The sequence below is a fragment of the Pagrus pagrus genome, assembly GCF_965226575.1.
Source record: "Pagrus pagrus genome assembly, chromosome: 2".
In the NCBI taxonomy this organism is placed as follows: domain Eukaryota; kingdom Metazoa; phylum Chordata; class Actinopteri; order Spariformes; family Sparidae; genus Pagrus; species Pagrus pagrus.
In genome coordinates, this window is record NC_140186.1 from 18,367,293 (window position 1) to 18,394,028 (window position 26,736).

General features: G+C 41.2%; 2 protein-coding genes across 2 annotated transcripts; both read right to left on the bottom strand.

The window, feature by feature from the left end:
- Nucleotides 1-415: 415 nt before the first annotated feature.
- keap1b (kelch-like ECH-associated protein 1b) lies at nt 416-15,281 on the bottom strand. Its single transcript, XM_084341282.1, has 7 exons — nt 15,189-15,281; nt 9,934-10,827; nt 9,204-9,449; nt 6,560-7,236; nt 5,073-5,278; nt 4,073-4,249; nt 416-2,818 (listed from the first exon to the last, which is right to left on the bottom strand). The coding sequence occupies exons 2-7, from the start codon at nt 10,237-10,239 to the stop codon at nt 2,553-2,555; spliced, it is 1,878 nt and encodes a 625-aa protein (XP_084197408.1). The 5' UTR covers nt 10,240-10,827; nt 15,189-15,281; the 3' UTR covers nt 416-2,552.
- Nucleotides 15,282-18,460: 3,179 nt separating this feature from the next.
- s1pr5b (sphingosine-1-phosphate receptor 5b) lies at nt 18,461-22,506 on the bottom strand. Its single transcript, XM_084381182.1, has 2 exons — nt 22,424-22,506; nt 18,461-21,151 (listed from the first exon to the last, which is right to left on the bottom strand). Exon 2 carries the CDS (start codon nt 20,886-20,888, stop codon nt 19,665-19,667), a length of 1,224 nt encoding a protein of 407 aa, XP_084237308.1. The 5' UTR covers nt 20,889-21,151; nt 22,424-22,506; the 3' UTR covers nt 18,461-19,664.
- Nucleotides 22,507-26,736: the final 4,230 nt, after the last annotated feature.

A 26,736-nucleotide genomic window follows, 5' to 3' on the forward strand; every position in this document is an offset into this window, starting at 1 on the left:
TGAGCCTCTCCTGTGAGCCCACATAATCAGGGAAGTTTTCCTCTTGGATAATATAATAATGGTCTATCTCATCCACCTGCCAGGTTTAGTGAGGAAGTGAGATGTGTTGTCAGTGTTCATGGGTGGTCGATTAATGGTACATTGCCACAGACTGACAGGAAGATGAAATAAAAACCAAGAAAATATGTGACTTGGCCTGTTGGCATCTATAGTGAAACCTCCCCTGGTAACATTGAGTTGATCATATTAAATACGATGATAATATATGATTCAGTAAACAGCGAGGGTTTGGTGAGAAGATCTTTAGCTCCCTCTGGTGGCCACTGCTGCTTTGAAAACCTGCATAAACTTAAGATAAAAACAACAACAGACATCTACAGATTACAACTAACAAAACAATACATGACTCCAGTCGTACAATAAACATATATTTTACTTTACAATGTATTATTGTACAGGGTATTTTTTTGCTGGAAAAATGTACAAAGCAGACCTTAAATATTCTAATTTCCATTCCAACTACTGACAAACAGGAAAAAAAAGTCCCTTTCGAAGTGAAGCAAATGTTTTACAAACATCCAAAATGAGCATTAACAGGCATTACTACTCAGTTACAATGCATGCTAGTTATTCAAAAACACAACACCAGAGTCCAATTCAATACAAAGCTGATGTCAGTTTAGAGGAAACGAGAAAACCAAAGGATCTGAACAAATAAATAAAAAAAGTGAGCTCTGAAATTCTGTACAAGACTTCATATCAATGTACAAAACATCACTTAAAAACCTTTGTAGCTTAAATTGCTGTTACAAATACTCTTCTTGAAGCAAGTTTCTGTCATTAGCGTACAATATCTGAACACTAATGCACAAACGCGGTCATTTCTGTTTCTAAGGACTGGCGGAAGTGAAAAAACAAAAAAGTCAACTGTAAGGGGAGGTTCTCCATTGTGTTGGTAATTAGTGTTTTTATAAAAACACATTCAGTGAGATGTTTGAATCAAAGGTTTTAAATGCTACAGTATTCCATTTCCTCTAAACACAGTCATCCTCTTGGCACTACACATACCAATTATACAGGACCAGACTCTCTGATAGCCTCACAACAACCAACACCTTTCTGAAAAATTCACATTTAATGAACCTACCAGTAGCTATTAGTGGAAAGTCACAATTGTTATTATGCAGTTACTTTAAGGTCCTGCTTCTCTTGTACCAGCAGTTGAGTTTGAGGCTTTGGGCCTCATGCAAGAACCATCAGCACATCGATGATTTATGAGAGTTTGTGGCCATCACCAGTTTTAATATATTAACATGTACGAACAAAAGTCAGGGGTGGTCCACGCCTGTCGCATGAGTCATGCACAGAAGATTTATAATGGCTTCATCTGAATTTAAATATCTGCCGAAAAAAATTAAACTAAATTACATTTAGTCCACTTTATAAAAGCCTCCACACCAAGTCGTTTTTTTTGTCCGAAATTGCTGCATAAAAATAAACAGACCTCATGTGTATTCAGTGTACAATTCTTTTGGTTTTATGATTTTATTAAAGCTGGAGAATGTAACTTTTCTCTCCCTCTCGTGGCAGTGAGGTTTCTCTGCCATAAGCTCGACATAGATATTTATCTAGAGGGTTTAGGTTTAATCAGCAATGCAAGACTTTCAAGCTCCATAATCCAGCCTTATTATAGAAATTTGGGTGCATTGACTATTGTAAGTTGTGCAGTTAAGAGTTTGCCGAATCTGACTTGGAACATTCAAACCTCACGCAAAAAGGTAAATACAGGATGAAAATGCAGAAAATGATCTTGCATGAGGCCCACTGTCATGTATGAGCTTCATCTTGTGGCTGTCTGGGTTCACTTCATCAATTTCTACACAGTGACTGTCTGTGCCTTTCCATAAAAGCACCTTAAGACAATATACTGATGACAGTAATGCCCATGGGCAATGTTAATGGCACTTTGAACTCTACTGCCTATGCTGACAATTGCTACTTTAAAAAAAAAAAAAAAACTTTTTTTTTTTGTTGATTTTTTACAAAATGGGATCATTTGAATCTTTTGTCTCCCCTCAGATTTTACTTTTAAATGGGCTAGTTTGAAGTATAAAGAGCCCCTGAAGACTCTTTGAGCCAGTAAATGGCCCTTTCTAGTATGCAGCCCTTTCCTCCCACGGCTCAAACCTGGGAGATGATGGTCCGACTGACGACTTCAAATACCAGATCTGAACACACAGAGGGACTGAGGTCTCTCAGATTTACCACAAACAAATTAATCAAATGCCTGGACTGTAGTTCAGTTACACAGATTAATTGTGTCACAAAGATGAGTATCGACACTGCACTTTCAAAATAAACTGTTACTGATTTTGTTTTTTTAAAATTCATATCAAGTGAACTCTAGAATCAGTGAGGCAGCACGTGGTGCTTTAGCTCACCTCTGTCTCTAATCAGTCGTGGGGTGGTTTATTTCGATTTGGGAAGACAGAGTTGAGTTATGGGGTGCTCGTCTGTTGATGTGCGTGTGTGACAGGGTCTATCGAAGAGCCTCATGTGGTTTTACCAAAGGGCCCGCCGTGCCGCTGATTGTGGTGAGAGCTAAAACCAGAGTTGTTGGACTGATAGGCCGGTGACGAAGCACCGTTCTCCCTGTCAGACTTCTGACACTGTGGCAGTTCTTTCTGGCAAGGCTCCATGGTAACGGCCACGCCCACGCCACTCCGCCCTGATGTCATGTGTGTCACCTCCGCCCAGGTGTCGTTCTCCGGGTCGTAGCACTCCACACTGTCCAGGAAAGTGTTGCCATCGTATCCTCCTGTGAACATATGGTTGACATTTTGTTCCGTGAATATTGTTTTCTTCAAATAATCGTTGGACTCATGATGAACATGTTTAAAAAAATTAAATTAAAATGCAGCAGAACCACTACAGCTGGGTATTGCGGCTGATTTCCCAATTCCATTCGATTCCGATTGACAAGGTCCAATTTGATTTGATAAGCCATTCATTTCGATTCAGTTGGGGATATTTCAGCAAAAAAATAATAATTTTGCTTTGATATGAAAGAGATACTGTCAATGCTGTAAATTGTAAAAGGTACCCTCTAACCTGGAACATTATTAAAAATATGAATGTTTAAGTTAGGAATTTTATTAAATAGTTTAAGAGATTTGTGGTTAAAATCTGAGGAATTAATGTGTTATCGTTGAGATTTTAGCATCTAATTATTAGAAATGTTGCAGTCAAGGAACAATAACATACTGACAGGCCTGTGTATTTCAACAAACGAAATTAAGAACTAAATAGAAACTCTCCCGTTTTAAACAACCTTTGTAGCACTTGAATATAGGTTTCTGAGTTTACAAGTTGCACATGAATGCACCAAGCAGTCCCTGTTGGCGCCCACACATTTCACCATCCTAAAACAATGTAGATTTTCAAGTTTGTGAGGTGCAACTGAAAGTACCATGACGTCCTTGTCCCTGTGCTCTGTGTGTGTATGTGAAACTCCAACAGACAGACAGCAGAGGAGAGAGGCAGCGCATCCTTAAATGACACCGAAACGTACTTGAGTTTTTTTTATTACGTAACTGTTTCTATACAAACATTTACTCGCCTTTAAAGATTTACTCGCTAGATGGAAAATCTACCTGCATCTGGCCCTTGGTGGGTGATGATCTCAGGATTTAAACGAGACAAAATGGTCTTATGAATTTCACCATTCTTGGCTTATTTACACAGGTTTTCTTGTAGAGTTCAGTGCCAGCTGAAACTAGCAGGCTTGCTTCACTGAGTAAACAAACCATCTTGTTTCATGAGCACATCTTTATCTCCATAAAATCAAACTGAAAATAAATACATAAATAAATAAAAAAAACATGTCCCCATAAATATTACTTACCAATATATGAAGTTAACAAAATAACATTAGTCAGTTTGCCACAAACAAAAACAAAAAAAACATGCCAGTGACTGCAATTGTAAATGAAATACAAATCTGTTTGACAGTAAAACCAAAGAGTAACTACAGTGTAATTTATAAATTACTTTTTACTTTTACTTTACTCACCCATTACATAGATGCGTCCGTGTAATGCAGTGACTCCCAGAGCACTGCGTCGGTGCCTCATGGAGGCAGCAAAGCTCCATGTATCAGTTTCCACATCATAGCGCTCCACTGTGTTCAGCTGGTTGGTGCCATCATAGCCGCCCATCACAAAGATTTGATTCCCCAGTGGGCACACGCCTGAAAGGGTCAGAAGTCAGATTATACTTGTGTTAGATTATTTTACCTACAGTAGATATGGGCAGAAAGTAGAACATCCAGCAAGCATTAAGCAGAGTTTGAAAAAAGCATCATAGATGTGCTGTTACTGTCAAAATATCAGATTTATCTGAATATTTTAACATCAGCTCATACATGCCATTAAGGATATATACAAAGACATTTTCCTGCTCTGATGCTACTACACCTGCATACAAACTACAGGTAATGCTTCTACTGTATGATGAAGGCAACAGAATGGCTAAAACTAGGACTCAGTAAGAGACAAATTTTCTCAATATTTTTTAGTTTGGGGCTCAGTATTTTGGGCTTATAAAGATCAATACAATTGATTTTTCCTGAATGGTTTTTAAACCTATTTGAGATAGCTTTGTGGTACAATATGCAAAGTTTTGCAGCTACAATCAAATGAGTGACACTGCAGTTTTATGGCATTTGTTTTTTGTTTTGACAAACAAATCTTTCTCAAAAGAAGTGTGATATTTATTGTTTATTAGTCTTTCTTCTGTAAGCTGTATCTTGTTTTCATGTTGTAGGAATGTTATATTTATCTTTTAACAAAAAACTAAAATCGTATGCCCTCAATGTCGTGTCAATTTTTCCCCATGGAAACGAATATCATATTGAAGCTAGAAATTTCACTACTCTTAGCCACCCACATCTGCCTTTTGATCTCAAAAGCACAAATCAGGACAGGCCTTGCATTTATCTTTTAAAAACATGGATATAAACTTCCGCACTGATAACTTTTTCATTAGAGAGTGGCTATCGGTCTCTTCCTTACCAGCTCCGGAGCGCACAGTGTTCATGGCGGCCATGGTCTTCCACTCGTCCCTCTCAGGGTTGTAACACTCACAGGAGCTGAGTCGGTTGGCCCCGTCGAACCCGCCCACAGCGTAGAGCAGCCGGTTGATGACAGCAACACCTACACCGATACGCCGTGTCAGCATGGGGGCTACCAGCTGCCACTGGTCCCTTTCTGGATCATACCTAAAGAGCAGTAAAAAACAAATACTGATTTAATTTATTGTCATTACTCTATTGCTCTTTTAATGTGTGTCAGAAAAATGTTTCCTCTGTCACGCATGGCGTCGCCAGCTGCCTCTTTTCAACTGCCACTGAGAGTCAGCCAGTTTCATCCCTCTTTGCTCATGCACCCAGCCAACAGGTAGGGAACGCAAGTACAACAAGTACAAACCCTCACCTCGTCTCCAAAATGTAAAAATGGCTAATTTTGTTTCCTGGGATTTGCAACCCAAACAAAGGACCTGTCACTAGGAATTGAACACTGCGTCTTTGTTGCACTGATTCATCTGTAGTCTGTGATTCTTCCACACTGAGGTCACATCTTTTATTCTGAGTTATTATATGGCCACTCAGGCAGGGTCAGCAGTTCTTTTCACATTCTTTGTGGTGTGCCTGGTTAATATTTGCTATTTGTCACTGCTCTCAGTCTGCGTCATCTGAGATCCAAAGTCAGGGTTTGAGTAAAACTTCAACCTTGAATTACTTACATTTATATAATTCGCTATATGACAGACAGCCTGTCAGGTCAGAAATTGTGCCAGAGGTCCCTGTATGGGTTTGAGTCTTGCCTACAGAGCGAGATAAATGTATTAAACACTTGTTGGTGAGACATGTTGATGGGGCTTTACATCCTCCAGCATTTTATTGATCATTAAAATTGATGTTGCTGCTGCCTCACTGTCTAGACCAACTGTTGAGAAGAAACCAAACAAACACGAATTTTCCAGTTGTGAGTTATACGTCATGTGTTTGACAGCTAAAGGGTTGGTTTGTTGAGGAAAAAAAACAACCTTTGTTATTCTATTTATAGCCACCACACCATTCACTATTTATTTTTATAACACAAGAAACAGTTCCCTGTAGATTAAAACTTCCTCAGTGAGGCTTTGTGCGAACTAAACATGTATTTCAGGAAGTTGAACAAAACCAGTTAATTTCCAGGAAGCTACTTGGTTCCTGCTCCTGGGGCATTCATTGACTAAATACAGTAAACAGACCAGAGCATAAGCTTGACTTGAGCATGAATCAGTACACGAAGGCAACCAACAGAAACACAGACATATTGACGATCAAATTAATCTCAATTCAATCCGCTTTTAAAACAACCTGACACAAATCAATTGCTAGGAAAAGGAGATGGCTGGAAATTCAGCATAGGCTTTTGTCTTTTATGGCGAATTAAAAAAAAAATATATAAATATAAAATAACCCCAGTCTATTCCATTAAAAGTTAAATTTTCTTACCTCTCAACACTATTGTGATGAATGCACCCATGAGATCCACCAACTGCATATATCATGCCATCGATGACACCGACTCCGATTCGGTTCCTGGGTACACTCATCGGTGCACAAGGCAGCCAGCAGTTGTTCATGGGATTGTAGCAGTCCAATGCATTTGAGTCCATGTTGCCATCAGGTGCGTTGTTTCTTCCACCAACAGCATAGAAAAGCCCACTGATCACACAGGCTGCGAGGCCACTACGGGGCACCTGCAGGTCAGCTAGCCTCAGCCAGGCTCCTGTGCAGGGATTATACGCCTCCAGGTAGCTGAGAGACTGACGGAAATAACCCCCCGCTGTGTAGATGAGCTGTGGCACCTTGGGTGTTCGGCAAGAGATGACTTTGGTGGGTTTGTGGAGGGTGAGGTCCTGGAAGATCTGGGCCAGGTAGTCTTTACATTGCGGGTCCCAGTCCAGAGACTGGAGTTGGGCCTGCAGGAAGTTGGGGGTGAGGGAATGGCAGCGGACAGCCTGGAGTAAGGCCTGGACGTACGGTCGTCGGTTCTCCCGGTCGTAGCGCACCCAGGCCACACACGCCTGGAAGACTTCAGACTCACAGCGCACATTGAGCTCATCGCGGCTGATGAGGGTGACCAGCTGGCAGTGAGACAAGTTGAAGAACTCCTCCTGGGTCGCCACCTAGGGAAATGAGCAGGGACGAAAAACTTTATAAAGTTTCTATCAAACAAGTGCTGACCTGAGAGAAGGAATCCAAAGTAATGCATATACAAGTTTCTATTCGTCATGAGAGGAAGCAGCTAAGGATTATTTTCATCAAACATTCGGATGACTATTTTCACAATTAATCGATTGAGCTTGAGAAAAATGCCCTCCACAGTTTCCTCAAGCCCAAATTGTCATTGTCATCCTCACATAGTTTGTCTGAACAACAGTACAAAAGCCAAAGATGTTCAGTTAACAATCAAATAAGGCCAAACAGGGCAGCAAATCTTCATAAGTGACAAGCTGAAACTAGCATTTTTTAAATTACATTTTTGTTTAAAATATTCAAATATCAATGACTAGATTAATCAGCTAATATCAGTGTCAGAGTTTCGAAGAAATATAACACAACTGTCAGTAAACATTTACACTGTTTAAATAGCACCAAACTCATGCCAGGAAGAAAATCATGTGTTTGTGTGACAATGCCAAGTCTATGTCAGATGTAAAGATTATTTGGAAGATAAACAGAAACAAGACTGACTCACTGACAGATGTGACATGACACATCTGTGACTCAGTGAGCTCCTCTGGTCTGTTTATTTTATCTGCTCATCTAGGATCAAAATTAAGTTTCGTTTCAATTCTTTTGTGATGCATTGTTCTTTTATCTTTTGCATACAGGTATGCTCCTACCACAAGTAAAACCTCATCATGACTCAGAGCTTGCATTCCTGACAATCTTACCACAAAGCCACAGGACCAGATCGCAGGTCTGCTGCGGAAAAGTCAACCAGCAGAAACCACAGTGGAACAAAGGAAACAGCATTTTCTCACACATAAAACCCCTTGGCACAACAATTACTGTAAATATGAGAGTCCTGTTTCTTTTTTCAGTTAAGATTTAAAACATGTCACTGTTTTAGTAGTTAACACTTGCACTTACACTTGCATTACACGAAGCAACATTATGTAACTTTTTTACCTTAAAATAAAAGCCTCAAAATCATTTTGATGGTACAGTCTCTTGTAATAGGATGAATGGTGTCGGTGTCTCTGTCTCTATCACTTGTTTCTGCACTATGTAACTTCAGTGAGAGGGTAGGATCACAGTGTTAGATACATGTTTACTTCAACATACAAGTTTTCAACACCCAACATCGTTATGACGTTATGAGATGTGTTTGTAGTCAGCACCTGTTATGTCTGATAAATAGTTACAGACCTGGGATTTGTATTTATGAAATTTGTAAAATAATATGTTGCACCCAGAAACTGTGTGTGTGTGGGGGGGGGGTTGCCAAAATCGCATAAAATGCCGGTTTCTACATAATGTAGCCCTTAAATTATGTGAACCCAATAATTGTTTTTCTGACTCGCTGGACTACAGTGAGCAACAGCCACTAATTACACAATTACACAGCAGCCCGACTGATGCAAATACTGTCCATAACAACAGGCAAGTTTCATCTTGTGATGACTGTGACTACAGACCTTTCAATACATTGTTTATGGGGCGTCCTGGGACCCCCCCATATGGTTGAGATGCATACCACACAACTACAATGTCCCACAGCTGGGGACCTTTGTTGCATGTTAAAGCCCCCTTGTCTCTCTCATCACATTTCTGTCTTTATCTGCTAGGGGATATCACAATTTCAATTCCAAATCCGTTCATCAGCTTTCTGTATGATTTCGACAGGTGGCCAATTCTTACACATTGCACCTTTAATAGTCTAAAAATGGTAAAACAGTCATTGGTGTAAATAAAAATGTCTTAATTGAACTTAATCGCAACCTTTTGAATCTTGGATTTGGAGAAGCGTCTGCACGCTCAACAAATAAAAAGGTCAAAAATGATCTATAGACAAAAACAAACAAAACTATTTATGTTTACAGACGAAACAGTGGAGTTTTCATCTGAAACTCAGCTTCAGCTTTACCTGGCTGAAGTTCATGTAGATGTATTCGCGGGCCTTCTGGTGCAGTTCTGTGCAACCAATCTGCTCAGCGAAGTTGGCAATGCCGATGGCGTTGCTGGGGTCGAGCTGCTGCACGAGGAAATCACAGCAGGCCTTGACCACACTATCGATCTGGTACATGACGGCGCCGTTCATCACGTGTATTACACACTTCTCACCTACGGAGATGCTGGCCGTGTAGGCAAACTCTATCAGTCGGTCCATGACCTGAATGGGTGAAAGATAAGGGCGAAGGTTGAGGTAGAGAAGAGGGAGAGAGGGAGAACATAGAACAGAAGTGAGTATTAATAGGAAAAATAAGATTCTAGTGGTACTTATTTGTGTGCCTATACACTTCTTCCCAGAAAGGACAGACGGACTGGCATCTTGTGAACAAGAGGCAAAAAATACTTTCTCCGTGTATTTATCTGCACAAGCTTAGCAAACATCCAGGGGAAATAAAGGAGGTCAAACTAAGTTTGATCAGCAAAGTTTTACTGCACTTATCACTGTTTACACTAACTGCACAGTGTAAGAGCTAAACTTTTAAAGAGCAACTTAAACACATCTTTACTATAACGTTATACGTTGTTGTATGATTTGTGCTGGAAAGCAATATAGTAGATAGTGTGCGGATGGTCCGTGAGTGGAATGTTAAGTCAAATCAATGAAGAAAACATTTCTGTATAGAAAAGATGACATCCTGACTCACCCTGGGATGAATCCCCTCGATGGACACCAACTCCATACCACACTCCTTCAGGCCGTTGGTGAACATGGCCCTGAAAACTGGCGATGAGGACGCCAGCACCACCTTGTGAGCCACAAAGTCAACCGCCTCCAGGTCTTTGTAGCGCACACGCAGTGTGACGTCGCACAGTTGCCGCTCCAGACGTAGCTCGTTCATGATGGCGAAGGCGGCTGCCGTGTGGCTCTCTAGTGTGTAGCTGAAGACGCGGTGGCCATTGTCCGTGGACGGAGTCACCAGCGCTTTGCATTCTGTCAGGCACTCTGTCATTTCCCACCCGTTCTCCTCCTCCTTACTCTCTTTCTCAAGAACAGTGGGCAGCGTTAAGGGGCATCCTTGCACCAGGTGAGTTTGAACTGAAACTTGACAGGTGGCTTTGCAGAAATCTTCACATTCAAGTCTGATTTATGTGGACATGAGGATTTCCTTGCTCTGTTCAGTACTTGAGTCCAGCCATACTGCTAATTATGGCATAACTAAAGACTTCTATGAGAGTTGCCAGTCATGGCTGGTGTCACTTTTACATGTTGCAGTTCCAACATTATGAAAATGTCTTGAGTTCAGGATTCCTTCAGGTGTGTCCGAGAGTTAACTTCCGAGAACAGAATGTTTTATGTCAGCAGGAGTTGAACGAGTAAAAAGACTCAAAGGAATCTTAGTTCAACCTGTTTGTGTTGTCAACAGAAGTGTTGGTGGACCTGTCAGCCCTGACAGGGGAAATGTCTCTTGTCAAGGGGATAATCTTTGTGGAGATTCTCCGGAAGAGGTAATAACTACAGCTCCTGTCAGTGGGCAACACTTGTGCTGAGTGCTGTAGAGTCAGATACTGTAGATGAGGCAATAGAAGGCTTGTTGACTCTAAAAGGGAGAAAAAAAAAACAGGGTTAAGTGCCAGAAGTGTCATAAGTATAACTTGGAGCTCTTGGGAATGGGGGTGCGGAAGGGGTAGGCTTTCTCCGTAGACGCCTTCCTCGAGGTTGTCCGGCTTAGGAATTTGTTTACACTGCTGTGTTTACTAGGAAGCTGTTGGCTCAGCTGACAACAGGGGAAAAAGAGGGACACACCGAGCAGGCATGTATATACTGTGTCCACATACCTTACTCAGGCACTGAAACAATTTATGACATACAGTTTATAACTCCTGCTGGCACAGCACCAGTCGCTATCTTTCAACTTATGCAGGCAAGTTTATCCATGCAAAGTGAGAAGAGACCCTGTGTTATGTCTGTCATCATGCCTTTCACACTCATGCTAGACTTCCTGGAGCAAATCAGTTTGGTCAATGATAGGTTCCTTTCATCTTTTCTGTAGGTGTCTCTGATAAGAGGATTCAATCTGACATTCCTCCAACATCTTGTGAAAAGAAGCTTAACAAACTTTTTCTCTTCCACATCTAAACATTAAATCAAATTTATGAGCATTTCAATATTAGCAAAAAAGGACTAATGAGAAACATGTGAATGCAAGTGAGCTTGTAAGGAACAGTGAGGGAGTAATGTCCGCTTTGAAGGACGACGGAGTGACTTAAATTAGGCTTGAATTTAGCTGGCCAGCATGACTGTGTTTTTACTCTGTCCTGTGACCAGTCCAGCTGAGGCCTGGAACAGAGGGGATGGTTTGTACAACCGCCAACAAAATCCAGGTTCACTCTGCATGCTCGTGTACACATATTCGCTCTGTTGTAGTCAACCATTCAAACTCAAGTAATAGTAAAAAAAAAGTTAAAAAAAATAAATCTTTAAATCAGAATCAAGGGCCAATTTTACCTTTCAAGGATATGTTCACGTAAAAAGGAAGTTTTGTAGTCCACAAAATATTTCTGGAGCTTCACAGCAAAACAGCATTCTCCTAAACAATTGAAGTAGGTTGGGACTTGTGTTAAAACGTAAAAAAACAAAACATAAAATGGCTCCATATAGCTCGTCCGGCGAAATCCAAGTCTCCGAAATTGATTTGAAATTACATTATTTATGGCCTTTCTTAAGCTTTGGTTGTTTTTTTCCCTGTTTTAAAACAAGTCCCCATCTACTTGAGTTGTTTAGGAGAATGCTTTAATGCTGTTCTGCTGTGAAGCTCCAGAAATGTTTCATGGACGATGAAACATCACCTGACTTTCCATCATCATGGGGGTGAGTAGATAATGACTGATGACGTCAACAGCAGTAGATGATAAAACAAGCAGGAGATGGCAGCCATGCAGACTGACTTTGGAAATGAAAACATCATTTGGGAATACGTGGTCTGTGTCCACACTATTAGAATGACCAAGAAAGATACTGCAAAAACCAAAACCTCCCCTTTCTGTCAATCTAACTTTTTTTTTTCAGCGCATGAACTGCCTGTAACAGTGACATATACAGTACAAAGAGCAGTCAACAGTGGCTAATTGTCTGTCTGGTGCTCTCTGATCAGGAAGAGTCAAGAGTTACTCAGTAACAATGTGAGTGTTCACAGTTACATAAGAAAAGCAGGGGCAGTGCACAGGCAAGGTTATACGGCCTTGCTGCTTTTAATTCTAGGTTACTGTGTCCTGCTCTTTAATAAGTTAAGATGAAGCAAACTAAATATTAATTTTGTCTGGGCATTTTTATTTATCAACAGACGCTGACACATGAGTCATGAGGGCAGTCGGCCAGCAGTTAGTCCCACACTGCAATTCACATTTACTGCTGTGCTTTCTTCCCTCCAGGTTTCTGGGTAAAATAGTTTCACTGGAGAACATATTGCTCAACTCGCTCGCTCTCCAAGGCAGAGAGAAACTGCTCGCTGACAAACAGCCTGTCTGAGCCTGCGTTTGGATCTGCTACATATCTCTGGTCATTCATGCAATTAATATATACAGCAGCAGTTCAGGTATGATGTTAAAGACTGATTCTCTTTAGATGCAGAAAAAGCAAGTTAAACAAACACTGGAGCGCTGCAGTACAGGCCAAGTGTGGTCCTAACTATCCTAAAGGAGATTTGTATTTGTTATTGATATAACTGCGTTAGGGCTGAAAAGATGAGTCAATTTATCAGCTGAAAGAAAATTTGTAGAGAAAAGCAGCAGGTCCTCACAATGGAGAAGCTGGAAAGAAATTAGACAACATTTTGCATTTTTGCTTGAAACATGACTTCATTGATTATTCGATATGGTTAAAGGATCATTTCTTCTTGTCAATCGACTAAATGGTTTCAGCTCTACAGAAGGCTAGTCGCTTATTCAAGGGATTCACCAGCAGATAATGAAATAAATAGAACCTGACTTATAGTCGATTTTATGTGCTGATATCGATATATCAGTCAATGTACTTTATACATTTTTTGCAATGATCCCTCATGATCCCTGGACACTTGTGATAAAGCTATACAACAGAGGCATAATATTTTACAGTTAAACAATAAACATGTTGTTGATTAGTTGTTGACAATTATATTAATCAGCTACTATTTCGATAATTGATTAATTGGTTTGAGTAATTTAAGAGGAACAGTAAAAATTCATTCCTTCTTCTTCTTAAATATGACTATTTTCTGGTTTCTTTACTCCTCTATTACCGCTTTCCCAACAAATTTAGCAGGTCTACACAGGTTTTTTAAACACGGGTCAATCCGCTAAAATATTGAATATTAAAGTAATTAAACGTCCTTGAATAGACCACATCCCAAATCTGTCCTTGTTTACGCGACACCACCGGATGTTGATAATGTGTCATCACCTAGCGCAGGGAATTTTAGCATTTAGATCAAAGCTGAGCCGAGGTGATTAAAACCTGTGTCTACTGCAGGGTCAACTGCCCCGGGTGTAAATGCAGAGTTTACACAGTTTGCACACAAAAGCTGGATCTTAGCGGGTTTAAGTGGGATTTTTGACCTGTGGAAAAGGGGTATATGACAGTAAACTGAATGTCTTTTGAGACATTTGAAGTATTTTTCACCATTTTGTAACATTTTTGACTAAACAACTAGAGCCTGACCAATATGTTGGTTGGCCAATATTGCTCAATAACAGATATATGAGTGTCGGCGTAAATATTATAATAGAGAAGAAAAAAAACTATGTATGGGATGATCTATAGTTATTAAATTCAGAGTGAAGTCTTCCGCTTCAGTGCACTGATGTAATTCTAGATGATAATGTGTTATGTTAAACTGTCACATATCTGCTTTGGTTACACATCTTTGTCACAAGTGTTTTGACAACCACATCTGAGGGATCATTGCAAAAGATATGTGTTGATCGGCCGATATATCAATATCAGAATTTTTCACTTGCTTATATCAGTATCTACATTTGTGCCAACAGTCGTCTATTGGTCAGGCTCTACAAGCTGATCCACTGATTGCGAAAAAAATCGACAATGAAAATACTTGTCGCCCCAGAAGTATCACCAGTGAGTATGGTGAAACCTATGAACCAAACATACGTCCATTTACACTCTCTTACAGAGCTGAGGGATGATGGTAACATTTAACAGTACTTGGGGACACCTTTAAGGACCCCTGGCCCTGCACCCCAGTTTAGGAAGTACAATCCAGGCCTGCAATCCTTGGATGCCATTCAGCAGAGACTGCACAATAACTACACCGATCCTCTGTTTAAAAGTTGAACACGTACACGAGAGTCACAAACAAACACGACTGTTTTAACGTGCTTCGTGTACGTTTTGGCACGGAGCTTTCTCGGTGACTCATCCTGAACTCTTCACCGAGCAAACAGTGGAACTAGCTGTACCAAAACATGACCCAGAAGTGGAGCACGTCATTACATAAATCGCAGACGGACTTAGATTTCCGCGCCATCTCTCAAACATTGACATCTTTCACACAAAAGCACCGTTTCCCCCTCTGGGCTCCGATCACTAACGATCATCATTTCTACGCTTGTTTTGATCAAAAAATAATCCCGAGCGCTGGCGTGCACCGAAAACACAGGTGAAGCAGACTCGATGAAACCCTCTGTGTGGCTTGAGACGAAAGTAAACTCGGCGTACTCATGACAAACAGCCGGATACACCACAAATTACAAGTTAAACGTTTCGGAAATAGAGCTGACAGCAAAATAGGCTCCTAATAATAGACAGCAGCGTAACGGCTACGAGCCGACCCGCGCACAAAGATGCTAACAAAGCGCTGTCGTTACATATTCCCACTGCTAACTACCTCCTCGCTTTCAAACGTACCCTCATTATCGTATTAAGCATTACTGATAGCGTACATGTGTAATAAAAGAAACTCACGTAGTCTACTTCAATTCCTCCATAGCAGTCCGCCGAGCTGTGCGCCACAGAGGAAGGAGGGGGGGGGAAAGCTGTAACTCACCGTGACTAAGCATTGTGCCGTCCTCCTCTCGCCTTCACAATAAGAGCCCGCCGCCACTGCGCTGGACCCGCCTCCGTTGACGAGCAACGGCAGGGAAATACGTCCCGAGGGAGGGGGCTTTTATTATGAAGGATATCTCAGACTGAAAGAAAAGCGAGGCCAGTTTTTTGGCGAGATGCCAAAAAAACTGTAGCTTTAACATCAATCAAATCTGTTATGAATAATGCAAGTATGATTCATGCATTACATTATGCACGTTGCTTCAAGTTGAAATGACATTCCGTAAAGGTGAGTAAAAGTTAATCTTAGAATGAATAAGATGTAAATAAGACTAGATTTTGAAATTCCAGCAGGAAATTGCTAAAATGCTATTGTTAAGTGATTTTTAAATGAAGCGTAATAGTGCTCAAGAGACAAGGCTATAAAATCCCACAATTGCCCCATAATCCAATCTGCTACTCACCCTGCTTGTAAAGCTTTCCTCATACATGTTGCTAAATGGCTCCCACATTACAGCAGCTTGAGGGGACTCTGCTGCTGCTGACACACCAGTAAGTTTTCTCCCCTCTCTGGAAAATACGTAATTCAGCTCTATACAGAATAAAGCAAACATGTTCTGCATAACAGCCACAAGGTGGCACCAAAAGTCAACTGTGCTTCTGCAGGCACAGTTTCCACATACTATCCCAAAATACACCTTGTCAAGTTAGTTTGAATCATTTGGCAATGAGCTGCCAGTGATAGAAAAATAATTAAGCTTTGTTGTGCCCCAAAGCCACAATTCACAGCTGATTAGATCAAATACTTCATGCTGACAAATCTCTGCTTGAAAGGGATGATGAAGCATCAACAGTCATGAAAAGTTCTTGATATGATATGACAAGCCTTGAATCAACATTCATAATACCTCCAGGTGAGCCCTGCCCCTCACTCAGTTCCAGTCAGAGAAATTAGGTGTGGTGAGCCTTCAGGCGCCAACATGGACACTCACTCAAGTGTCATTATGTCTGTCTGCTCCTCATGTGTCTGATATTAAAGCTGCACTCTTGGACCGCTCTAGGATCGGTGATTTACTTTTATATACCTGACTGTTTTCTATCAATCAGCTACCCCTTTCATGCATGGATTATTTAATCACACAGTAATCTTTCATGTCCATAACTTTTTTTCTTGTCGTATATATGTTATTTTGAAGGAGTTGTGTAAATGTCCATTGCAGTGGACACCAGACATCAATGTTATAAAAAGTGATTCTGGAATAATGTTCAAATCTTCTGATTCTCAGAAAACCAGACAGGTAAAAACAATATTTTTCACTAAATAGAGATGTTAATATTACTTTTAACCAGATTTTTATCATATTTTTCTTGCACATCTTTTTTTCTGTGACTGAAAATACATCTGTCCACTCCAGTAAATGTTGCACCAAAGGTATATTGTGCCTACTGGGCCTATATATATATCTCAATATATTTTTTTGCTGTTCTTGGCTTTATTAATAGGACAGGTGAAGAGTGAAAGGAAGCAAGGAGAGAGAGGGGCTGACATGCAGCAAAGGGCCACAGGTTGGATGCCTCTTTACATGGGGAGCACACTCTACCAACTGAGCTGTAAGGGCGCCCCCTGGGTCTATATTTAAATCAAAATGGGCCTATATTTAGATAAGAATATGAATACTTTTTATTGCTGTTTCACAACACTATTCACATGTAAATTGTATCCTAATTTTAAATAAACCATACAAAATAAAGAAAATGAATTGTCAAAATATACATGTACCCATTGGCACTTAGTGTCCACATTATAATTTCAGTCACAGAAAGAAATGTACAAGAAGAACTTTTGTTAAGTCTGGCTAAAAGTATTATATAGTATATATATATATATATATATATATATATATATATATATATATATTACCTGTCTGGTATTCTGAGAATAAAAGGACTTATAAGTTATTTAGTTATTCAGAGGTACTTCGTGCATCTTGTCTTCCTTCCACCATTTTTGATTTATAATGCCATACCTCAAAATGACAAAGAAATACAAGGATGATAATCACATGAAATTGTGGCTACACATGTTACTACAGTGAATTTTCCCAAAGCTCAGCTGGAGAAAGGCGCAGTACATCTGTAATACAAGGCTGCATGTGGCTTGGACTGTCCTTGGTGGTCATCATGACAAATGACTAAAGACTTCTACCTGTCCAGTCTGTTGTATGATCTGAACAGCATGAAGGAAGCTGGGGGCCAAGAACAGATTCACAGACTTGTTGACCTCTGTCAGCAGGCACAGTGCTGGCGGATACAGGCAACATCTGGAGGAACACCTGTGCCCATACAAATCACATCAAAGGTATCTCCAGTGTCATGAAATACCTTTTATTGTAGATAAAAATGTCTTCTGGTCACTGAGGGTTAAATCAAAAAGGAAACAACTATATAGTTTGTCAGGCTGCCTGTTTGGTATTACTAGACCTCGCTTTCAGTGTGTCGCTTTGTGCGTCAATTCCTTTAAGAAGTGTGAAAAGTTATGCCCCAAAATAAGTTGCTGCACATATGCAATTTGCAGAAGCTTAAAATTCTTCTAGGTCTAGGTATATCGCACTAACACTTAGTCAGAGGAATTTGTATGTTTAGAGTTGAAAGAGGTCCAAAAAGAGCTGAAGCCAGATTTTTTTTACTTGAACAATAATGTCTTTTTCAGCTCTGGTTCATGCAGATAAATATACCAACTTCAGCTGAATTAACAACATGTTGGCCTCCAAGGTAACAAAATTAAAGCCAGCTGCATTTCATTTTTCTCTTTCAGGCATGACGAGCGTGGACAGCAGGTCACTATGAGGTGATCCTACCCACAGGTTGACAGAAAAAGGAAAAAGAAAAATTGAGAGTTGAGCGTTCAAATAAAAGGTGCATTGTGTGGTGCTGGAGCCGTCCTCAGACATGCAGAGCTTGTAGAAGAAGGCTGTATCTAGGCCAATGTCATAACCAGATGTGAGACAAGGGGGCTTACTTCCTGTGGTGCTTCTTCAAGAACTGTTCTTCCACTTACACAAATATACACAGACACGCTTAATGTATATGACTTACAGTGGGCGCACACACAGTGAAAATAAACCACAAACTTTTAAGAATCTTTTAAGAAAACATTTTATTTCTTTTATGAAAAGAAAGGTAAAGTTCGCTCGCCTTTTCTCGTTACAAAATAGATATAATTTATAATACAGATGATATGAAAAGTATTCAGAAATACAAAAAGTTCACTACATGAATTATAGTACAAAATAGCACACTGCCTCATTCAACAATTCAGTTCCTGCATTTAAAAAGATCCGTATAAAAACACTGCTGTCAAACTCATTTCATAATAAGAAAAACAATTCAGTACCCGAAATATTCTGCTAACATGATGGATTGTGAAGGGATAATTGCATTGATTCCACATGATTTGGCTTACAAGTGCAGGCACGTTCCTGTCCTTAAAAGTCCCGATGCAGCTGGATGATGAATAATCATATTTACAGCTTTAATTGCAAGTTGAAACATAAATCTTTGAAGTAATAACTTATCTTAGATGTGATGCAGTTGCAACTGCTGTGGTTTCAGTTAAACCATCAGCATGTCATGATCACATTATCTGATGATGTTCTGTTGTTTTTGTTTTTTGAAAAAATCAGACAACACGCCAACAACTTTCCACTTGGCATCAGATAGGTTGCCCATCTGTCATTTCAAAACAGTGAGGGTGTTTAAATGTCACGTCTCCCTCCCACAGTTATACCACAGCATTCTTCACTGAGGTGAGTGCTGCCCCTTTCTGCCTCCCTGTTAGCTCTCCTCAGATATGTGCATACGTGCCCCACACTCTTCTATCTGAACAAATCTGGCACAACACGGGGCTTTCGAACCAGCAAAATCCCATTCTGCAGATGCACAGTTGGCATAGAAGTGTTGGTGCTTTGCTTAAGGCCCTTCAATAACAAACTGCATAGAAGGGGAAACCACAGTCGTTCACTGTTCAACCCAGCAAGTCTGGGAGAGAATGTTAAATTTTTTCAGTCATGAGTCTTTGGGTTCACAGAAGTCTTCTTCCAGGCTTCAACACAAACTGCAGAACCACAGGAACATTGAATCCAAGGCTGCTCCACTCATTCATTGTGATATTTCAGTGCAAATTTATTAAGGAGAATCATTACTAGCATGTACTCATGTTTGTTCACGTTTGAGTGGCATCCTCATGAAGTCCTTTCATGTGATTATGTTGCTGTAACTGCACCACGTCTGACTCTAAACTTGAGTTTTCCTTTCTATAGAAGATGTGCTACATGTCTTCTGTTCAGTGGGAAACCCATTTACACACTCATGGACTCAATCAGTCAGTATTAGTCCTTATGACTTGAAGAGTTTGGGGTAAAGGGCCTTGATAGGAGATGGTGTGGTGACATTGTTTCCAGAGGAAATGGTCGTCTCCTGCCCCCCCTCCAACTTCTGGGTTGCCACCTCAGTTTTACTGAAGCTGCACTCAAGGAACGGCATCCCGATCTTCTTCACCTGGCCATCTCTGGTCATCAGACACGGCCGACAGAGCAGCCTCAGGATTGCTCTCCTCATGTCCTTACTGGTCAGAGTGTAGATGATGGGGTTGAGGAGTGAGTTGACCATGGCTACTCCCAGGAAGTAATCGGCCTTGTAGAGCAGGCGACAGCTGTGGGTCGGGCAGAAAAAATCCAGGAGGAGGAGGAAGAAGAGGGGCAGCCAACAGGCTATGAAGACGCCCAGCACGATGGTGACTGTCTTGAGGAGGGCTATGTACTTCTGCGACTTCCTTGCTAAGCCCTTCCTCATGCTGTTGGACAGGCCCAGCCGCTGCCGCTGCGTGTTGGTGCGGACGATTCGGAAAACTCTGGCGTAAAGCACCACAATGGCCAGGAGCACCGCGCTGAACACAGACACGCAGAAGAGGATGTAGCTCTTGGAGTAAAGTGGGAGCACCGTGGAGCACTGGTCCAGTCTGTGCATACAGTTCCATCCCAAAATTGGGAGGACCCCCAAAAACCCTGCCAGGGCCCAACTTGCACCAATCAGTGCCAACATCCGCCCCCGCTTTGCCCCATGGTATGGCCTCATAGTCACCATAGTTACATGTCGTTCAATTGCAATGGCCAGCAGACTGATTATAGAGGCAGCCAGAGTGATGAAGACCCCTCCCTCCCTGAGGAACCATAGCAGCGGCGTCAGTTTTAGGGTATAAGGTCCAGACATGATGATGTTTGCCATGTATGCAATCCCAGCCAGCAGATCAGACAGAGTCAGGTTTCCCAGCAGATAATACATGGGCAGGTGGAACTTCTTGTTCCTCCAAATGGCGATGAGAACCACGGCGTTCTCCAGGACGATGAGGAGGCACACCACCAGAAACGCAATGCCCTCAGGTTTGAGCCCTTCACGGTAGCGGTCCTTCTGCAGCTTGCCCGTGTAGTTGTAATGCTCCACAATGACAGAATTGTCCTGGTACTCCCTGAAGAACTGCAAGCAGCCATAAGAGGAGGGAGTAGGGGAGAGGGGGAGTGTAAAGGGGGGAGTCCCTGCGTGAGCAGAACTTGAAGCCTCCATGCTTAATGTTGCTTTTCTTCTTTTCCGCCTGCAGTCAGTGGCTATAAAGTCATTTTTGTTGACATGCTTTTGGCAGTGGGAGGTGTGAAGAATTTGTCCAAGTACAAAAAAAGACACACAAAGAAATGTCTGAGCTCCTGCAATGAATGGGGGGGATTACAGAAGTTGATACGATGTAATCCACCAGAATCCCTAGATGTTTTCTTTTTAGCCAGAAGACGGTGCTCTTGAGCTCTGTTTGTCCTGGTTAGAGGGTCCAGACACTGCAGAGAGAGAGGAGGATGAAAAGCATGAAAAATGATGGAAAGAGAGGATGCAGAAGCAGTGAAACCAGAAAATACTGACAATATCACATTCTGAAGGTAAAGAAAGTAAAGTGAACCTTGCGTGTATTATAAGTTATGTTGCATTGACATTTAAGCTACATGAAACCTGATGTCACAATGAATCACAATTCGACCAAAAAGCGTAGGCTGGTTCTAAAACCGAACACATCTACACCTTTCCCAGACATATACACATACTGTCGGTATACGAGCTGAATGCAAACTTTTCCTCTGACATCTGAGTATAAATTGTGGCGATGTGAAACTACAGTCATGATCTCAGTTCGACTGAGTGGGTAAAGCAGAGTGTGATACTACAGACTGAAAGGACAGAGGGATAATTTTAATGTCAAACAAACATTTAGTCTTTGCAAGAGTGTGTCATTCATCCTGAGGTTGATAGACAAGAACCATCACAACACGTGCACTTAATTTGGCACACATGCAGCTGCTTTTCACAGCATAGATGAGGTGTTTCTGAAGAGCCCCACACGTGCAAATACACTTAACCAGCACTTCCAAATGTTTATAGCCTTTGCGAACTATAATCAGAAGAAAGTTGAGGGTCGTGGTTGAATTATTTGAGCTCACAGTCTTTAATGTTGAGAACAATCAGGGGTGATTAGGGTCGCATTCCTTTCAGTCTGTGTCGCGTGAGGGAATGTTTCTCTCGCTTCTTGAGTCATGTGTTAACATTTAACAAATGGTCTGGAGACTATAACTCATTCAATCTGTTGCTAAGAATTTGGGACATGGATTTAATTTGTCCATTTTGGCACAAAACAGCTGTTAAAAGTACGGGCTGAATCTATGCCGCGGATAAATGATGAATGGTGATTATGAATGAATGAATTAAACATGATATGAGAATACGTATGTTGAAATCACAAACAACTGCATTTGTGTTTAGTTTCTTCTTTTAAATACGCACCGACTTACATTTAGAACAAAAAAAATTATAATTTCAGAGTTTGATGTTTGAAGTTGTTTTTGTGACTTTTACACTATATTACATTCTCCTATAAAATTGAGTTTATACATTTCAGCAGCCCTTCCTTTCTCAGGTGCAAACTGCCATAAAGCCATAGAATTAAAAAAAACCTCTCTTCTCTTCACATCCAGCTCTGTATGACCATGACACAACCATATGAAATTGATGTAAATGCCAATAACAACATCTATCACATATTGCAATTCTAACACAATTACCTTGAAATTGTCGCAGCGCTGTCCTTATCCTGCACTTCATCTGCTTCTCAGTGAGGAGAATCCAAGCAAGAGCAGCCAGTGAGCCACAGTCAAACTGACAGAGCAGAGGGAGCGAAGGAAGAGTTGAAGCATGTATCAAAGGGGGGTGGACCCAAACTCTCTCTCTCTCCCCCTCAAACTCTCTCTCTCGCTCCCTTTCTCTCTCTCTCTCTCTCTCTCTCTCTCTCTCCCCCTCAAACTCTCTCTCTTGCTCCCTTTCTCTCTCTCTCTCTCTCTCTCTCTCTCTCCCCCTCAATCTCTCTCTCTCGCTCCCTTTCTCGCTCTCTCTCTCTCTCTCCCCCTCAAACTCTCTCTCTCGCTCCCTTTCTCTCTCTCTCTCTCTCTCCCCCTCAAACTCTCTCTCTCGCTCCCTTTCTCGCTCTCTCTCTCTCTCTCCCCCTCAATCTCTCTCTCTCGCTCCCTTTCTCGCTCTCTCTCGCTCTCTCTCTCTCTCTCTCTCTCTCCCTCTCTTATATATCAACACAGACATTTGTGTGCTTCTTTGGGTTGCAAAAAGTTCTTAAAATCTCTTCTTGATGAATGACAGATTAGGAGAAGTTGGAGCTACGATTACATTAGGATCTCACTGATGCCCGTCACTGTTAACGGTATTTCTCTACATTTAAAAGTTCACATTATGTCATCAATCAGCACTCTAATACAGATAGGTAATTAAAACTGGATCATCCTGATAGTATAGTGGAGACTCCTCTCTTCTGTGTACAATAATAACATAATGACAGGAAGACAAAAATCATTAACTTACACTGTTTACACAGGCCACCGTCTCAAATCTTCCCTCAAAGTTAAGGTACATGCGATGCAGGGATGCTGGAAGTCAGTCAGATTTGGGGGGTGCTGAGTAGTTAGTCATAATGACATATAAATGTTTTTTTATATTAATTTGGATAACTTAAAGCAAAAAGGAAAACAATTTACAGCAGTTTGAGAAGTTTGGACTACAACAGATGGCAAAAACTTTAACACTAACATACTAAAGGTCAGAGCAGCCACAGCAACTGCAGTCAACAACAGCAAGAAGATAAAGAGGGAGAGAAATTCTCCAGGCTTCCTTATAAAACTGCTTAACTTTGAGCATTTTTGAGATAGGAGAAATTTTGTGAACTTTGTGAAACACTGACTACGACAAATTCTTGATTTTTGGGGGCCTTTTTGTAATTTTGGCATATGTTATACATTAATTTATTTTCTGTGTAGAACGAGGAAGTGAGATCATATCACACATCACATTTGTTTTTTCATAATGCCTTGCTCTACTTCCTGTGTCCATTATGTGATATGAGCATGCAATAGTGTCAGATACAAAAAGGACTTCTGGTGTTGCAATTGCAAAACTGAGAACAGTATATAAAAAATATAAAAATTAGGAGGAAGTGCCGTTAATTTTCAGGCTCTAAATCAACACCTGTTTCCAATGAAAGAAACAAAAGGTTAGTGGAAGAACCAGTTTTGAAAGGAAACAGTTCGGTAAGTCAACTGACGTAAGTCAACTGACGTGAGGATACTGAGGTTTTGTGTTTCTCAAGTTCCTTCGAAATTATTATCTTTTTTTAATGTATTATGTATTCCACAGCCCCTACTTGTGCAGCAAGGCAAGTGAAGTGACTCACATGCTTTATGTGGTAATGATGGCATCCCGATTCCCAGAGTCTGTCAGTGAGAATGCAGCGTGCTTTGACAAGCTTCAGCGGCTCACCGGCGGAGCCTCCCCTGCAGGGCTTGCAGGAGGTTGATCAGGACGAAACAAGCAGGAGAGAGGTGAGAGGGACTGTTGTGTATCAGCCTCAAATAAAACTTTTATTGGTTTGATGCACATGTTGTCCTGACTGTTTGTATTGCACATAGAGAAACAGGAACACATTGTCTCCTGAACTTTGCAGTTATACGCAGGTAAATAGTTCTTTCAAGCAACGATCCTTCTTAGCCACAGTGTTTGACAGTTGGAAATCCTGCTCTTTATCCGGATGCTTCTTGGACACATTACACTGCAGTGTTTGGTTACTCAAACAGTGGCTTCCTTCAGCTAAACCTGTTTGTTGTAGGATTAACTGCTTTAGCTGAATAGCCCTCTGGCTCCTTTGTGTACGTCTGCGTCCGACTGTGGAAAATATACAAGCGTGTCATCTCTTCTATATTCTGCTCTCTCTGTCTCACATGGCCTACATCAGTATTTTGCGTTCTTGTCTGACGGGGTCAAGTGCCTGCTTTTCAGGCTACTGATATTGTGACTGCTGGCATACTGACACACATCAGTGAATCAACGGCTCGAACTGTCCCAACACCCTGAACCAACATATTGAAACTGTGCTCTGGGCTCTGTACTAAAATGGGATTAGTCTAATTGTTGACTGAAATTAAAACATGAACTTTTCCCATCACAAAGGACAACTGCGTCCTGTTTGCGTCACCTGGAAGCTTAAAGGTTGCTGTGTATTGTATCAGGTAATTACTGCTCCTGCACTCAAATCAGTGTGTACAGTAGGTCTATAATATCTGCATGTATGTGCATGCAAGCAAGCAGTTATGGAATGTCATTAAGTACATATTCAAGGTACTTGTACTTTACTTGATGATTTTCCATGTGATGTCACTCAGTCGCTAAATTGTATTGTGGGTAATGTAGACACCAGGTTTTGAAAAGCATTCCACTGGTGTAGCATTGTACTGCTATAACACTGTTGGACTCATGACGAGACAAATCGAATCAAAATCGTTCCAGCAGAACCAGAGATATCACCTTTTTTAATCCCAAGCATTCTTCTTTCTTTTTAAAACCTGGTGCCTACATTACCCATAATGCAACTTAATCACTGACATCACAGGAGGCAATTTATCAGACTACTGCAGCTTCCTCTGGAGACTTTATACAACTTTTTTCACATATTTAGTTTTACTCTCCAAGACCTGTAAACACACTTTAATGTGGACAATTGGTGGCGTTACCCTTTTAGTCACGTTTTGAATACAGAACTTTTTACTTGTAGTAAAGTACTTTTACAGTTTTGTATTAAAATTCTCTGCTTAATAAATGATTTCAGCACTGCATCCATGTGAATCTGTTGGTGAAGCTAGTAAAGGACTTGAAGTTGGGTCAACTTTCTCCACTGCTTTACTTGAGTCTATCACTGTTTTGAATGTTATGTGTCTGTGTGTGTATAAATGTTACGTTTCACCCACACTCGCTGCTCTCTGCACTGCTGTGTGCAGGAGGGGAGCTCATTAAAGTGTAATATCCTGTTGGGGTGAATGCAGAAGCCTCACATCAAAGCCTCAGACAGACACAGAGGTCTGACACTGAGGATGAGTGGTCTAACAGACGGACAGGACTCAGGAAGGAAACATGTCCTCTTTCATCTCTACTTCTTGATCGGTTGTGACTTACTCTGTCCTGTCCGTGTCTGGTATCCTGTCTCTCACACTCTCCTGATTGTATTCATTCCTTACTCTAATTTCCATGTATTTTCTTCACGCTCCACTTTCTGTATGGCAACAACGGAAACACACTCCACATGGATTTCCCTCTCTGGTATTCCTAACATATGTTTTTGGCTGCGCTGTGATGCTGACCGCCTTTCAGCTGAGCCAGCTCCTCTTGGGCGTGGAGGTAATGTTGACCTTGATGGACCAGTTTTGCGACCTGTATGTGGTGCACAAGGGGTTTATTTATGTGGTTCACCCAAAGCTGCCCTGCCGATTTGATTCTACTCGGGGAGTGATGTTATGGTGGCTTCCCTAAGCTGGCAGTGCTGACACACAGCTGTAGTGTTAATATTTTTACGGCCTTGATATTTCTCAGCCTGTGTGGAGAGACATTGTTGTCAGAAGTCTGAAACTCAGGACCACCTACGGTTTGAGAGTTGGAAACGTAACCCTCCTGGCATAATTTTTTGAAGGTGAATATTGGCCTGTGCATGAACCTGATCACACTTCCTCCCTCCTCAATAAAACATTAAAGTATTCCAGACATTATTTCACAGCTCCAACTTTTGCCCGTCAGACATTCATAAGGGTTGAGGTTTTGATTACCTAAGAGCCAAAGATATGAGCGTGGCATATTGGGCTCTAAAACACAGTCTAAATGGGTCTTTGCCAGCCGAGTTCTCTCAAGTCCTCTTCCTCATCACCAAAACACTTCAGACAGAGGTCTTTCCACAGCTATCGCACCGCAGCCCCTCCTGCAATCTATCACCACTCAGTCCTCGGGCCTAATCCACTGATAAGTCCCCCAATCAGACTAGCCAGACCAGCTCTGT